At 39.9% G+C, this 12500-nt stretch overlaps 1 protein-coding gene and 1 long non-coding RNA gene across 3 annotated transcripts in view; one reads left to right on the top strand and one right to left on the bottom strand.

The window, feature by feature from the left end:
- Positions 1 to 12500, top strand: part of LOC123503142 — a 24975-nt gene that overhangs the window by 4650 nt on the left and 7825 nt on the right. The window lies entirely within an intron of this gene.
- Positions 3846 to 12133, bottom strand: LOC123503140. 2 transcript variants are annotated; one of them, XR_006674345.1, is made up of 8 exons: positions 12033 to 12133; positions 11255 to 11373; positions 9064 to 9247; positions 7471 to 7622; positions 6799 to 6940; positions 6234 to 6422; positions 5091 to 5936; positions 3846 to 4270 (listed from the first exon to the last, which is right to left on the bottom strand). XR_006674345.1 is itself a non-coding variant. In XM_045252642.1 (8 exons), exons 1-8 carry the CDS (start codon positions 12121 to 12123, stop codon positions 5073 to 5075), a joined length of 1038 nt encoding a protein of 345 aa, XP_045108577.1. In that variant the 5' UTR covers positions 12124 to 12133; the 3' UTR covers positions 3846 to 5072. The 2 variants fall into 2 exon arrangements, 1 of the variants encoding a protein (XP_045108577.1); XM_045252642.1 differs by having other exon boundaries at positions 3846 to 5212; positions 5916 to 5936.

Here is a 12500-nt window from a genome sequence, read left to right as displayed (position 1 = left end):
TTACAAACGGATGTTCAAGGTAGTGTGTTGAAATATCATACTCATCCAACGATTTGTTTAGGAGATATCTGCAAAAAACACCGTTTGTCCACCGCTGAAATGTATGGTAGGTAAGGTAAGGTACTGTAAAATTAGGTTAGGTAAGGTAAGGTAAAGTAAGGTCGAGTTAAATAAAGTCACATTAAACCAATCACAAAGGCAGCTATGAGCAACATCTTGAATAGGCCAAACATTTCGACATTTTTTCTCATGTCATCTTCAGTGGTCTAAAAAACCATAAAACAAATATAAGTATAAAAGAACAAAGTTAAAATACTAAGAAAAATACAATGATAAACATTTGCACAATATTAAGTGGGTATGCTGAGAGAGTATTGTTGAGGGATCGCTTTACTTGGGAAATATAAGGGGTCCAATATTCTTAAACTGTTTCGATTACAGAAACAGTCAGTGAACATTCAGGTCAGTCTGCCAGAACAGGGCGCCTGATACACAACGCACCGTTTTCCGCGATACGGGACCACTGCCTCTCTTGTAAGGTTCAACCCAATCTCAATCATTTTCGTATCCTCGCCACCTGTAATCGAAACAGTTTAAGAATATTGGACCCCTTATATATTTCCCAAGTAAAGCGATCCCTCAACAATACTCTCTCAGCATACCCACTTAATATTGTGTAAATGTTTATCATTGTATTTTTCTTAGTATTTTAACTTTGTTCTTTTATTTATTTGTTTTATGGTTTTTTAGACCACTGAAGATGACATGAGAAAAAATGTCGAAATGTTTGGCCTATTGAAGATGTTGCTCATAGCTGCCTTTGTGATTGGTTTCTGCTGAAAATACGTCCTAGAAATCAACCTGTTTCGGAAAGTCACATTAGGTTAGGTTAAGGTAAGTTAGGTAAGGTAAGATAAGGTACAGTAAGGTAAGATAAGGTAAGGTAAAGTAAGGTCGATTTAAGTCACATAAGGTTAGGTTAAGGTTAGGTTAAGGTACAGTAAGGATGGATGGATGGATTTTGGCTTAGGCGCCGCAACATCGACGGTACAGTAAGGTAAAGGTTAGGTAAGGCAAGGTACAGTAAGGTCGGGGTAAGTAAAGTCACATCAGGTTAGGCAAGGCAAGGCAAGGTCAGTTTGGCTTCTCCGTAAATAAGCAACCAGGACTCGAACCCCGAACAGGACACGAGTGGTTCAGAGCATTATCCAATCAGAGTACAGACGACCTTCACTGTCCCGCCACGCCCCCATACCACCTACCCCCATAGCCCCCTCCCTCATCCACCTCCACCTCCCCATCCGCCCTACGCTTCCCCATCCACCCAAATCTGTTAGCGAGCTCCGAACCACCTTGAAGCCTCGTTAAGCTCTCTCTCTCTCTCTCTCTCTCTCTCTCTCTCTCTTAAAAGGGTAGTCTATTTTTCATGTCCTGCCAACTTTTTTTTTTTCTCTATCATTATTAAATGTCATGAAAATCTAAGTCTTTTCTATCAAAAAACTAATCTCTCTCTCTCTCTCTCTCTCTCTCTCTCTCTCTCTCTCTCTCTCTCTCTCTCAACGTTTTTAGCATGAACACCTCATAGTACCTCTTTTAATGCAGGAAAGTACTTGTAACACTCAGTACTCACCGTCACGTCCCATCCACGCCCTTTGGAGAGAGAGGCAACACTCCTGACGATGTATTAAGATCTTCACTGCTTCACGCCCTTCTACTCACAGCCTCTCTCTTATTTCGTCTTTTTTCCACATTTCCACCTCGTTTCCAGCTTTTTTATTTGGTCCGTTTATAGTTACATGTCTTATCCACTTCCTGGTAGCGTGGTCTCACCGTTAACTGTCCGGAAATGTTAGTTATTTGGTGAAAACTGAGGTAAATACTAGACACATGCACACAATCGCCATGATGGGAATTTCGTTTAGAGACCGCGAAGCTAAAGGGAATATGTTTACATCGTGTTGTTTTTTCTCTCTCTCTCTCTCTCTCTCTCTCTCTCTCTCTCTCTCTCTCTCTCTCCTTTTGATATGTAAATACTTTGGTTATTTATATTTTCTGTGTGTGTGTGTGTGTGTGTGTGTGTGTGTGTGTGTGTGTGTTTATACAGGTTACGTGTTTTTGCCTTTTCGTGAATTAATTGTAAAGGATGCAAAAACTTCATTATTCCAGGTAGTAAAGCCAGCCAGTCAGGTGAACAGTCAGGTGAACAGTCAGGCAGTCAGTGAGTTATTCTGTTGGTCAGGGGGCCAGTTATGTAGTCAGTCAGTCAGAAAGATAGTCAGTTAATTAGGCGTGTGATGTGTGTGTGTGTGTGTGTGTGTGTGTGTGTGTGTGTGTGTGTGTGTGTGTGTGTGTGTAAGGAATTTTCAGCATCAATTGAGAGAGAGAGAGAGAGAGAGAGAGAGAGAGAGAGAGAGAGAGAGAGAGAAAAAACCCACACACAAACACATACATATACAAAATAAATGGATAATATAAATAAATAGATAGCTAAAATTGAAACACACACACACACACACAAAAAAAAAAAAATAAAGAAAGAAAATAAATAAATAGATAGAATAAATGAAAAAAACAGGTAAAATGGCTAAAGAAAAGACGATCCACATTAGTATTCACTCCACCTACCAAACAGGGGCAGGAGGAGGAGTAAGGATGAGTGAGACACGAGTAACCAGTGCACTTTTATGGCGTGACAGCAAGTAATCAATCACCAGGTAACAAGCTCGCCAGGTGCAATCAGTTATATAAACAAGTCATCACATGTTAATATATACACTACATTATCATTTTTTATTACGTATTTTTTTTACAATGAACACTTGAAATACAAATCATTAACGAAAAAATACAAGTACATTATATGGCCAACACACACACACACACACACACACACATACATACATGAGAGAGAGAGAGAAAGAGAGATAGAAAGATAGAAAGAGAAAGAGGAAGAGTAATAGAATAAATGATAAATAAAATATGAAATGATGAAGATAAGATAAAAAAGAAATTGAACGAAATAAGATAACTGAAAGAAAATAATGGAAAGAAAATGGAGAATGAGGAAGGAGGCGATAATAGAAAAATAAAGAAAAAATAGATGATAATGATAATAAAAATAACAGCAAAACGAGAAATAGATGAAAAAAAAAATAGAGATAAAAAAAGAAAATATATATAACATAACTATATATATATCATCATCATCACTATTATCATCAAAAATATATCATCATTATCTTCATCATCATCATCATCATCATCATTATCAACATTATCAACAAAATGCATATCTTACCTTCCTATGTTTACCTGTAATTAATTCAAAACATTATCTAATTAGTAAACAATTAATCAACTCACCTGGAGCTTCACTAGTAACATTGGTAGTCACTGCAGAGTCGTTCACAGTAGTAGTAGTAGTAGTAGTAGTAGTAGTAGTAGTAGTGAGAGGAATAGAAGCAGTAGTAGTAGCAGAAGCAGTTGTCTCATCATGCACAGAATTAATACTAGTACGTCCTAAGTCTTCATTAGCAATAGTAGTAGTAGTAGGAATAGCAGTAGTAGTAGTAGTAGCAGTAGTAGTAGGAATATCAGTAGTAGTAATGTCATCAGTAACAGTGGCATTAGTTGTAGAAGTAGTAGTAGTAGTAGTAGTAGTAATAGTAGTAGGAGTAGGAGCAGTAGTAGCTGAAGAGATAGGAGAAGAATCTGTTACCATACCAGTAGCAGCAGAAGTAGTAGTAGTAATAGTAGCAGCAGCAGCAGTAGTAGTGGTAGTAGCAGCAGAAGAAGTAGTAGGTATAATAGTATAAGTAACAACATCAGGAGTAGTAGTAGAAGTAGAATCATTAGCAACAGTAGTAGTAGTAGTAGTGACATTAGCAGCAGCAGTAGTAGTAGTAGTATTAGCAACATCAGTAGTAGTAGTAGCAGCAGTAGAAGTAGTAGTATCATTAAAAACAGAAACATTAGCGGTAAAGAAAGTAACACCAGTAGTAGTAGTAGTAGTAGTAGTAGCAGCAGAAGTAGTAGTAGTAGTAGTAGAAGCATCACTAACAGGAGCAGAGCAGTGAATATCATAAACGCTGTCAGTATAGAAGATATAACTAATGTAATCGTCCTCGTATAGGAAATAAAGATGAGATTCAGACAAGAGGCACTGTGTGAAAAGCTCGTGGTGGTGGAAGATATACCCACTTGCCCCGACATACACCCACACCTCGTGACCCTCGGGACAGGTGAGAGAGAAGCTTTCCCCGTGACAACCCTGCGGGAGGAAGGTGAGGAAAGGTAAGATAAGGAAGGTTTGATACGAAAGACTGGTGAAAGATGATAGATGGATAGACAGATAGAGAGAGAGTTAGGTGTGAGATAGAGTTCTCCAGGTGAAGTAGATTTAGACAGGTAAGAAAGATGAAGTCAGGCAAGGATGGTAGAGATTGATAGACAGGGAAGTAGATGGATAGACAGATAGATAGAGAGTTAGAAAGTGATATGTTGGTTTAGCGCCATATTCAAAAAATGCTTTCCTCTTTCACCGCGACCATTTTCAAAGACCACAGAGACGATTAGCCCAGTTTTAAAGAGTATTTGTCCTGTTAATAATGCAGAGAACTTGTTAACATGTCACTACAATTACCTTTAAAACTCACATCACTTAAACTAGAACCTTTTGAGTATTTGTCCTGTTAGTAATGCAGAAAACTTGTTAACATGTCACTGGAAATACAGAAATACCATTAATAATAACCCGTGTCACTTCAACTAGCGCCCCTTTTGAAAGTAGTGAAGGTGCTGTGAGGCGCGGAAGTGTTTCAGAATATGTGCCTTAGACAAGTTAGAAAGATTAAGTCAGGTAAGGATGACTAGCAAAACAAAACAAGAAAAATATACGAACCTCATTTTTTTACCTTCAAAATACACATCGGTCACAACATAATGACAACTTTGCTAGAGGCTGTTTGTCACCAGTACATCAAAGTATAGCCAGGACAAGCAAAAGCTATACAAACACAAATTTTCACCCTTCAAAATACCAATAGACCACAAACAATAACACAACAACTTTGCTAGAGGCTGTTTCCCACCTGTAAGTCAGACGAGATATAGCTAGGGTAAACTTCCACCTCCTCCCTTGGTGCAGTGGCCAGGCTGTAGGTAAGGCGTGCATCTCCGTGAAGGTTCAAGGAGGCAATGCACTCCGGCCCTCCTGAAGGCAAAGAGAGGCTAGATGGAGAGATAGAGAGGGAGATAGATAAGGTAGTAGAGATGTAGATGGATTGGTAAAGAAATAGAGGAATAAAGAGACAGACAGATAGATAGAGAATGTTCATATAGGCACTCTGGCCATTCTGAAGACAAAGATAGATAGATCGATAAATAAATAGATAGACAGATAGATAGATGGACAGGTAAATATATAAGCAAGTAGAGAGAAAGAGGAATTGTTTAAGAGATAAGGAATAGAGATATAAATAGATAGAGAAGGACCTTATAGGCAGTCTGGCCCTCCTGAAGAAGATGGATTAGATAGGTAGATAGGGAGATAGATGAACATGTAGTGAGGTAGAGGAATCGATAAAAAGATAGAGGAATAAAAAAAATAAGTAGATAGATAGATAAATAGATGAAATAATAGATAGATGAATTAAGTAGATAGAAGAACAGAGAGATTGATAGATAAAGAGTACATAGACAGATTGATAAATAGAGTAGATAGACACACAAGTGGACAGGTAGATGAATAAGTAGATAGCAGGTAGATAGAAAATAAAATTGGATAGATTCAGAGAGATAAGAGAGAGAGAAGAGAGGAAGCCAGAATAGTTACGACTGAAAGAGGAAAGGAAGAGAAGGAAGAGAAACAGAGGAAGAGAATATAAAAGAGAAGAAGAAAATTAATATACACTCACCTCCACACACTAATTTCTCATCTGGAAAGAGAATAAAAGCAACACACATAATTACAAATCAGCAACTCACCATGAGGGAAATGAAAATATTGGCAAAATTTATGAGTCACCCCTTAAAATGCACTCATAGACATAAATACACGAGACAGTTCAATAGATAACGAACAGGAAGATGAAGAAAAACTCATAATTAAATACTAAATGTAATAGGTGCAAACGAAAACGGAATAAAAACTAAAAATAAATAAGTTACCAATAATTAGAAGTCGCAAGGATAAAAGTGTCAAAGAAAACGGAACAATTTTAAGGAGTACTTACGTGAATTTTGGTTGCATTTACTGTTGTCAGAATTCATATTACAAAGGTGGAGTTCCGAGGAGTTCTGCACATAGTATGCCACTCCACACATGGGAAACTCCTGCCCATCCACCTCCAAGCATCTGTCGTACTCCACACCCCCGTAAAGGAAGGGAAAACGGCACACTTCCCCTTTTTGCGTCTGACAAACTGAGAAAAGTGAATAATTGAGAGAGAAAAGAAAATGAAGTGTTTTGCTTTCTATTTCGAATCGTTCAGTATTGGTGTGATGTAAGTGAAGATTATCTATTTGTTTATCTATTTTTCTTATTTATTATGTTTTATTTCTTTTTATTCGCTTTTTCTTTTCATTTTTCCTCCTTTTTCCTCTTCCTCTTCTTCTTTCTACTACTACTACTACTACTACTACTACAAGAACAACAACAATGATAACAACAACAACAACCACTACTACTACTACTACTACTACTACTACTATTACTACTACGACTACTACTTTTACTAGAACAACAAACACCACCACCACACACCACCACCACCACCACCACCACCACCACAACAGTACCTTCATAGCACTTGTTCTTCCGCCTCTTCCATTTGCCATAGTCGTTGCAATGGAAGGTGTAGCGGGAAACCACCTCACTATGGGACCACAGGAGTGAATTAGGCTCGTAGCAGGTCATGTCCACCTCGTCCCCCTCGCTGCCCTGTGAGAGAGAGAGAGAGAGAGAGAGAGAGAGAGAGAGAGAGAGAGAGAGAGAGAGAAGATAAGATTTAGGTTTGATGGGAAATAGTAGGGCAGAGAGAGAGAGAGAGAGAGAGAGAGAGAGAGAGAGAGAGAGAGAGAGAGATAGAGAAGATATTTATTTGATTTGTGAGAGTTTCGTGGTTCTTTGAGAGAGAGAGAGAGAGAGAGAGAGAGAGAGAGAGAGAGATTAACTAAAGTAAGATGTAAAGATAATTTCCCGTATTATATATTCATTTATTTATTTGTGTTCTTTCGTGGTTCTACTTTGCATGAGAGAGGTGGTGGAGGAGGAGGAGGAGGAGGAGGAGGAGGAGAGGTGAAGAAGAAGAAGAAGAAGAAGAAGGAGAACTATCACCTCTTCCTCTTATCACCTCTTTTCTTCTTATTCCATCTTCTCTTTTACCTCCTCCCTATAAAACCTCCTCCTCCTTCTCCTCCTCCTCCTCCTCCTCTTATCTCCCCCTCATCTCCTTCCTACTCCACCCTTACCTTCAGGATTAATGTCTCACCCTCTTCCACTTTCTCGTTCCATTCCAGTCGCTCCACCCTCCCCTCTTTCGTGACCAACTCTCCTTCCACGTCCCAGCCACTCGTCACTCGCATGTCACTCTCCAATAAGTACTCCAGGTAACACTGTGCTCCTGGTGGTGGTGGTGGTGGTGGTGGTGGAAATGAGTGTTTTTATCTATTATTAATTTTTTGTGTGGTTTTGAAGTGGTACAATAGAAGATAATGATGGCAGGTAGGTAAATGATTGTTTTTTTTTTTTTTTTTTTGCGATTTTGAAGTGTTTTTGTACTAGATAGTTTTTTACTTATTTCTATTTTTTTTTTTTTGTATGCATGAGAGAAGGCCAGCCAAGGGTAACAAAATATTAAAAAAAAAGGACACTTGAGTACTGGTTCTCTAAAAGATAGTACAGAGTTAGCCAAAATTAGAGAGCAAATGTCTTGATACCTCCCTCTTAAAAGAAGTCAAGTCGTAGGAAGACGGAAATACAGAAACATATAGAGAGTTCCAGAGTTTACCAGTGAAAGGGATGAATGATTGAGAGTACTGGTTAACTCTTGCATTAGGGAGTTGGACAGAATAGGGATGAGAGGAGGAAGAAAGCCTTGTGCAGCGAGGGTTCAGGAGGAGGGGAGGCATGCAGTTAGCAAGATCAGTAGAACAGTTAGCATGGAAAGAATAGCGATAAAAGATAGAAAGAGATGCAACATTTCGGCGGTGAGAAAGAGGCTGAAGACAGTCAGTCAGAGGAGGGGAGTTGATGAGACGAAAAGCTTTTGATTTCACCCTATCTAATAAAACTGTATGAGTGGAAAGCCCCCCCCCCCAAAAAAAAAAAAAAAACATGCCTTATCCTCCCCATACAGGGAGGATAAGGCCCTTGTACAGAGTTAGCAGTTGGAGGGGGCGAGAAAAACAAGCAGAGACGCCTCAGAACACTTAACTTCATAGAAACTAATGGTGATGGCATAAGTAAGTTAATACATGTTTTTTTTTGTGTGTGGTTTTCAAGTGGTGGAGTAAAAAATATGTTATCATTTCATTTCCATCTATCTTTCATTATTCTTCACACTTTACCCTTTCACTTGTCATTTATCCACCACTTTCCATCATCCATCCTCACTCATCCATAAATCTACTCATCCATCAACCACTTACTCACTTCTTTCACTTCCTCTCATCCATTCCCTTCAGCCCCTTCAGTACTGGGACACATTTCTATATTGAATTTTGTGTATAAGACGATTTTTTTTACATTAGGAAGGGTCTATGGAGGTCAGATTAATGGGCACAGTCTCCACTATTTAAATCCCCCACATAAATTTCTGAAGCTGTATAAAATGAAATAGTAAGCAGATTAGACCATTTTATTGACATTTGGAAGAGTCTATGGAGGTCAGAAGATTAATGGCCACAGTCTTCACTATTCTAATCCCCAACATGAAGTTTCTGAAGCTGTATAAAAACACCAAATAAAGCAGAATAAATATGAAAACACGTCCTAGTACTGAAGGGGTTAATCTCTAAATATTCACCATAATTAACGTGACTCACGAAACTCAGGTAACTTACTTTCGTGACATCCATTAAGTCGCGTTTCCCACAGGTGAGTCTCCACGAAATGAGGGGCAGGTGAGGAGAGCACCCACTTCCCCTCGGCACAGGTAAGGGTGACAGTGGTGAGGGGAGAAAGGTAGCTAAAGTAGAAATAAGTTTGGTTCACACAGCTCATGGTAACTGAAGCGCCCTCACACCCCTGGAAGATATAAAGGTGAGGGGAAGTGAGGGGAAGTGAGGGGAAGTGAAAGAAGGTGATGGTGAAGTGAGGGAAAGTGAGGGAAAGTGATGGTGAGTGATGGGAAGTGAAGGGAAATGAAGGGAAATGATGAAGTGAGGGGAAGTGAGGGAAAGTGAGGGGAAGTGAGGAGAGGTGATGGTGAAGTGAGGGGAAGTGAGAGGAAGTGATGGTGAAATGAGGGTGGAATGAGGGGAGGTGATGTTGAAGTGAGGGGAAGTGAGAGGAAGTGATGGTGAAATAAGGGTGGAATGAGGGGAGGTGATGGTGAAGTGAGGGGAAGTGAGAGGGAATGACGATGAAGTTAGGGGAAATGAGGATAGGTAAGGGGAAATGATGCAGAGTGAGGGGAAGTGAGGGGAAATGAGAGGAAGGGAGGCAAAATGAAGATAGATGAGGGGAGGGGATGGGGAGTGAGAAGAAGTGAGGAAAATGATGGGAAGTGAGGGAAAGTGAGAGGAAAATCAGAGAAAGTGAGGGAAAGTGAGGAAAAGTGATGGTGAAATGAGGGAAAGTGAGGGGAAGTGATGGGAAGTGAGGGGAAGTGATGGGAAGTGAGGGGAAATGAGTGGAAATGAGGGGAAATGAGGGGAAGTGATGGTAAGTAAGGGGAAATGAGTGGAAATGAGGGAAAGTAATGGGAAGTGAGGGGAAGTGATGGGAAGTGAGGGGAAATGAGTGGAAATGAGGGGAAGTGATGGGAAGTGAGTGGAAATGAATGGAAATGAGGGGAAGTGATGGGAAGTGATAGGAAGTGAGTGGAAATGAGGGGAAGTAATGGGAAGTGAGGGGAAGTGAGGGGGAAGTGATGGGAAGTGAGGGGAAGTGATGGGAAGTGAGGGGAAATGAGTGGAAATGAGGGGAAGTGATGGGAAGTGAGGGGAAATGAGGGGAAGTGATGGTGAAGTGATGGTGAAGTGAGGGGAACTTATGAGAAACGAGGATAAATGAGGGGAAATGAGCGCAAGTAAGAGGGAAGTGAGGGGCAGTGAGGGGAGATGAGGGAAGTGAGGGGAGAGATGGGAATAGAGGAAGTGAGAGAAAAGATGAACATTTGAAGAAGTGAGGTGATAAGGAGGAGGAAGGAGTGATAGAAGGTGATAAAAGAGGAAGAAGAAACAAAAGAAGAAAATAAGGAAGAGAAAGATGATAGGTGAGAGAAAGAGAGAAGTGAGAAAAAAATAAGATAATGAAGAAAGATCAAAACCAAAACAAAAAAAACAAGTACACAACACAAACAACAACAACAACAACAACAACAACAACAACAACAACAACAACAACAACAACAACAACACTAGCCTCTACACAAACACACAACACCTGTCCCCAACATCCCGAGGGAGAAGAAGAAGAAGAAGAGGAAGAAGAATAAGAATAAGAATAAGAATAATAATAATAAGAAGAACAGGAGGAGGAGGAGGAGGAGGAGGAGGAGGAGGAGGAGGAGGAGGCGGAGGAGGGAGAAGTGAAGAAGGAGGAGGAGGAGGAGGAGGAAGAGGAGGAGGAGGAGGAGGAGGAGGAGGAAGAGGAGGAGGAGGAGGAGGAACAAGAAAAAAAGAAGAAGAAAAAGAAGAAAAAAAATAATAATAATGATAACAATAATAATAATAATAATGATCATGATAATAATAATAATAATAATAATAATAATAATAATAATAATAACAATAATAATAATAAGAAGAATAAGATGACGGAGAAAAAAAAGACAAAAGGAGGAGGAGGAGGAGGAGGAGGAGGAGGAGGAGGAGATTACACCGCCACAACCAACACCACCACCCCAAACAGGAATATCTGAAGGCCAAGAGAAAAATCCTTGAACCTTCTCATCCCTTAAAGACAAATTCCCCCTTCTTATTTTTTCTACCCCCCGCCACCCAACATCCTCTAGGCCCCTCCAGTGCCCACCACAGACCCCGACGACACCCACCTCTGCCTACCAAGCCGTCTCATGTCCTGTCTCACCTCAAGGACGCCGGAATGCACACGAGCGTTCACTGGTGTTAGGTGAACGGCCGATGCTGAAGACCTGGCTAGCTGGGACACTTCTTGCGAGCACATTGGAGTCTGCTGGTCACATAATTCTGGAAGGAAAGGTTATTTTGTATTATGTTATGTTCTGATCACATAATTCAAGGTTAGGTTATGTTGTGTTATGTTATGATAAGTTAGGTTAGTTTTCCTTTTCTTTCTTTTTCTTGCTTGCTTTTCCTCTCTGAAGTTTAACCCCTTCAGTAATGAGACGCATTTCTGCCTTGAGTTTTGTTTATAAGACGATTTTATTTACATGAGGAAGGGTCTATGGAGGTCAGAAGCTTAATGGCCACAGTCTTCACTATTCTAATCTCAATATATGTTTCTGAACCTGAATAAAATCACCAAATAATAACCAGAATGAATATGGAAACGCGTCCTGGTACTGAAGATATTGATGTTCAGTTTTGTATAATCTTTTAGCAATTTTCTGATATTTGATTTTTTTTTTTTGTAGCGAATTGCAAAGACTAAATGAGAAAAAAGTAAAAGTGAAGTAAGTAAATTAGTGAATGGATGAACAGATGGGTAAAAGTGATAAATGGATAATGGAATAAATGAAAGTCCATGATTTTTTTTTTCTAGTTTTGGAAGAGTTGAGAAGTAAAAATAAATAAATGAAAAATAACTAAATGAAATGAAATGAAAAGATATCTACTATAGTTCCCTTTTCTTTCCTTCCTTCTGTTTTCTTTTTTCTTTTCTTTACCTTGGTTTTCGTCTTGGTTGCTTTGAAGAGAAAACGGGAAGAGGAGGAGGAGGAGGGAGAAAAAGATCACTTTCTCACGGCGCCTCTTCATCTCTCTCTCTCTCTCTCTCTCTCTCTCTCTCTCTCTCTCTTTCTGGGTATGCCGATGGAGGAGAGACAAGCAGTGGACGGAATGGTGAGAGAGTGAGGGAGAGAGAGAGGGAGCGTGACTCTTATACCCATGATGTGACACACACACACACACACACACACACACACACACACACACACACACACACAATGAAATATAAGTGACAGGTACTCTATTCACCAAACCACTACCACCACCACTACCACCACCACTACCACTACCACCACCACCACCACTATTACCTGTTTACTAACCCTGATACTCATTACTCACATGTTCTCCCTCTCTCAATCTCTCTCATGACTCTATTCACTCACTCTCTTTCTTTCTGTCCCTCT

This window comes from Portunus trituberculatus, chromosome 13 (assembly GCF_017591435.1).
Source record: "Portunus trituberculatus isolate SZX2019 chromosome 13, ASM1759143v1, whole genome shotgun sequence".
In the NCBI taxonomy this organism is placed as follows: Eukaryota; Metazoa; Arthropoda; class Malacostraca; order Decapoda; family Portunidae; genus Portunus; species Portunus trituberculatus.
Note: the sequence above shows the minus strand (reverse complement) of the source record. Positions and strands in the feature narration are given on the sequence as shown.

Bases quoted from the DNA above. Each gene is read 5' to 3' on its own strand.
- LOC123503140 (XM_045252642.1), bottom strand. From the start codon at position 12,123: ATGAAGAGGCGCCGTGAGAAAGTGATCTTTTTCTCCCTCCTCCTCCTC. The intron at 6,941-7,470 runs GTAAGGGTGGAG...TCTCTCTCACAG, and splicing joins GTGAGACATTAATCCTGAAG to GGCAGCGAGGGGGACGAGGT. The intron at 5,937-6,233 runs GTAAGTACTCCT...TTCTCTTTCCAG, and splicing joins TAAATGCAACCAAAATTCAC to ATGAGAAATTAGTGTGTGGA.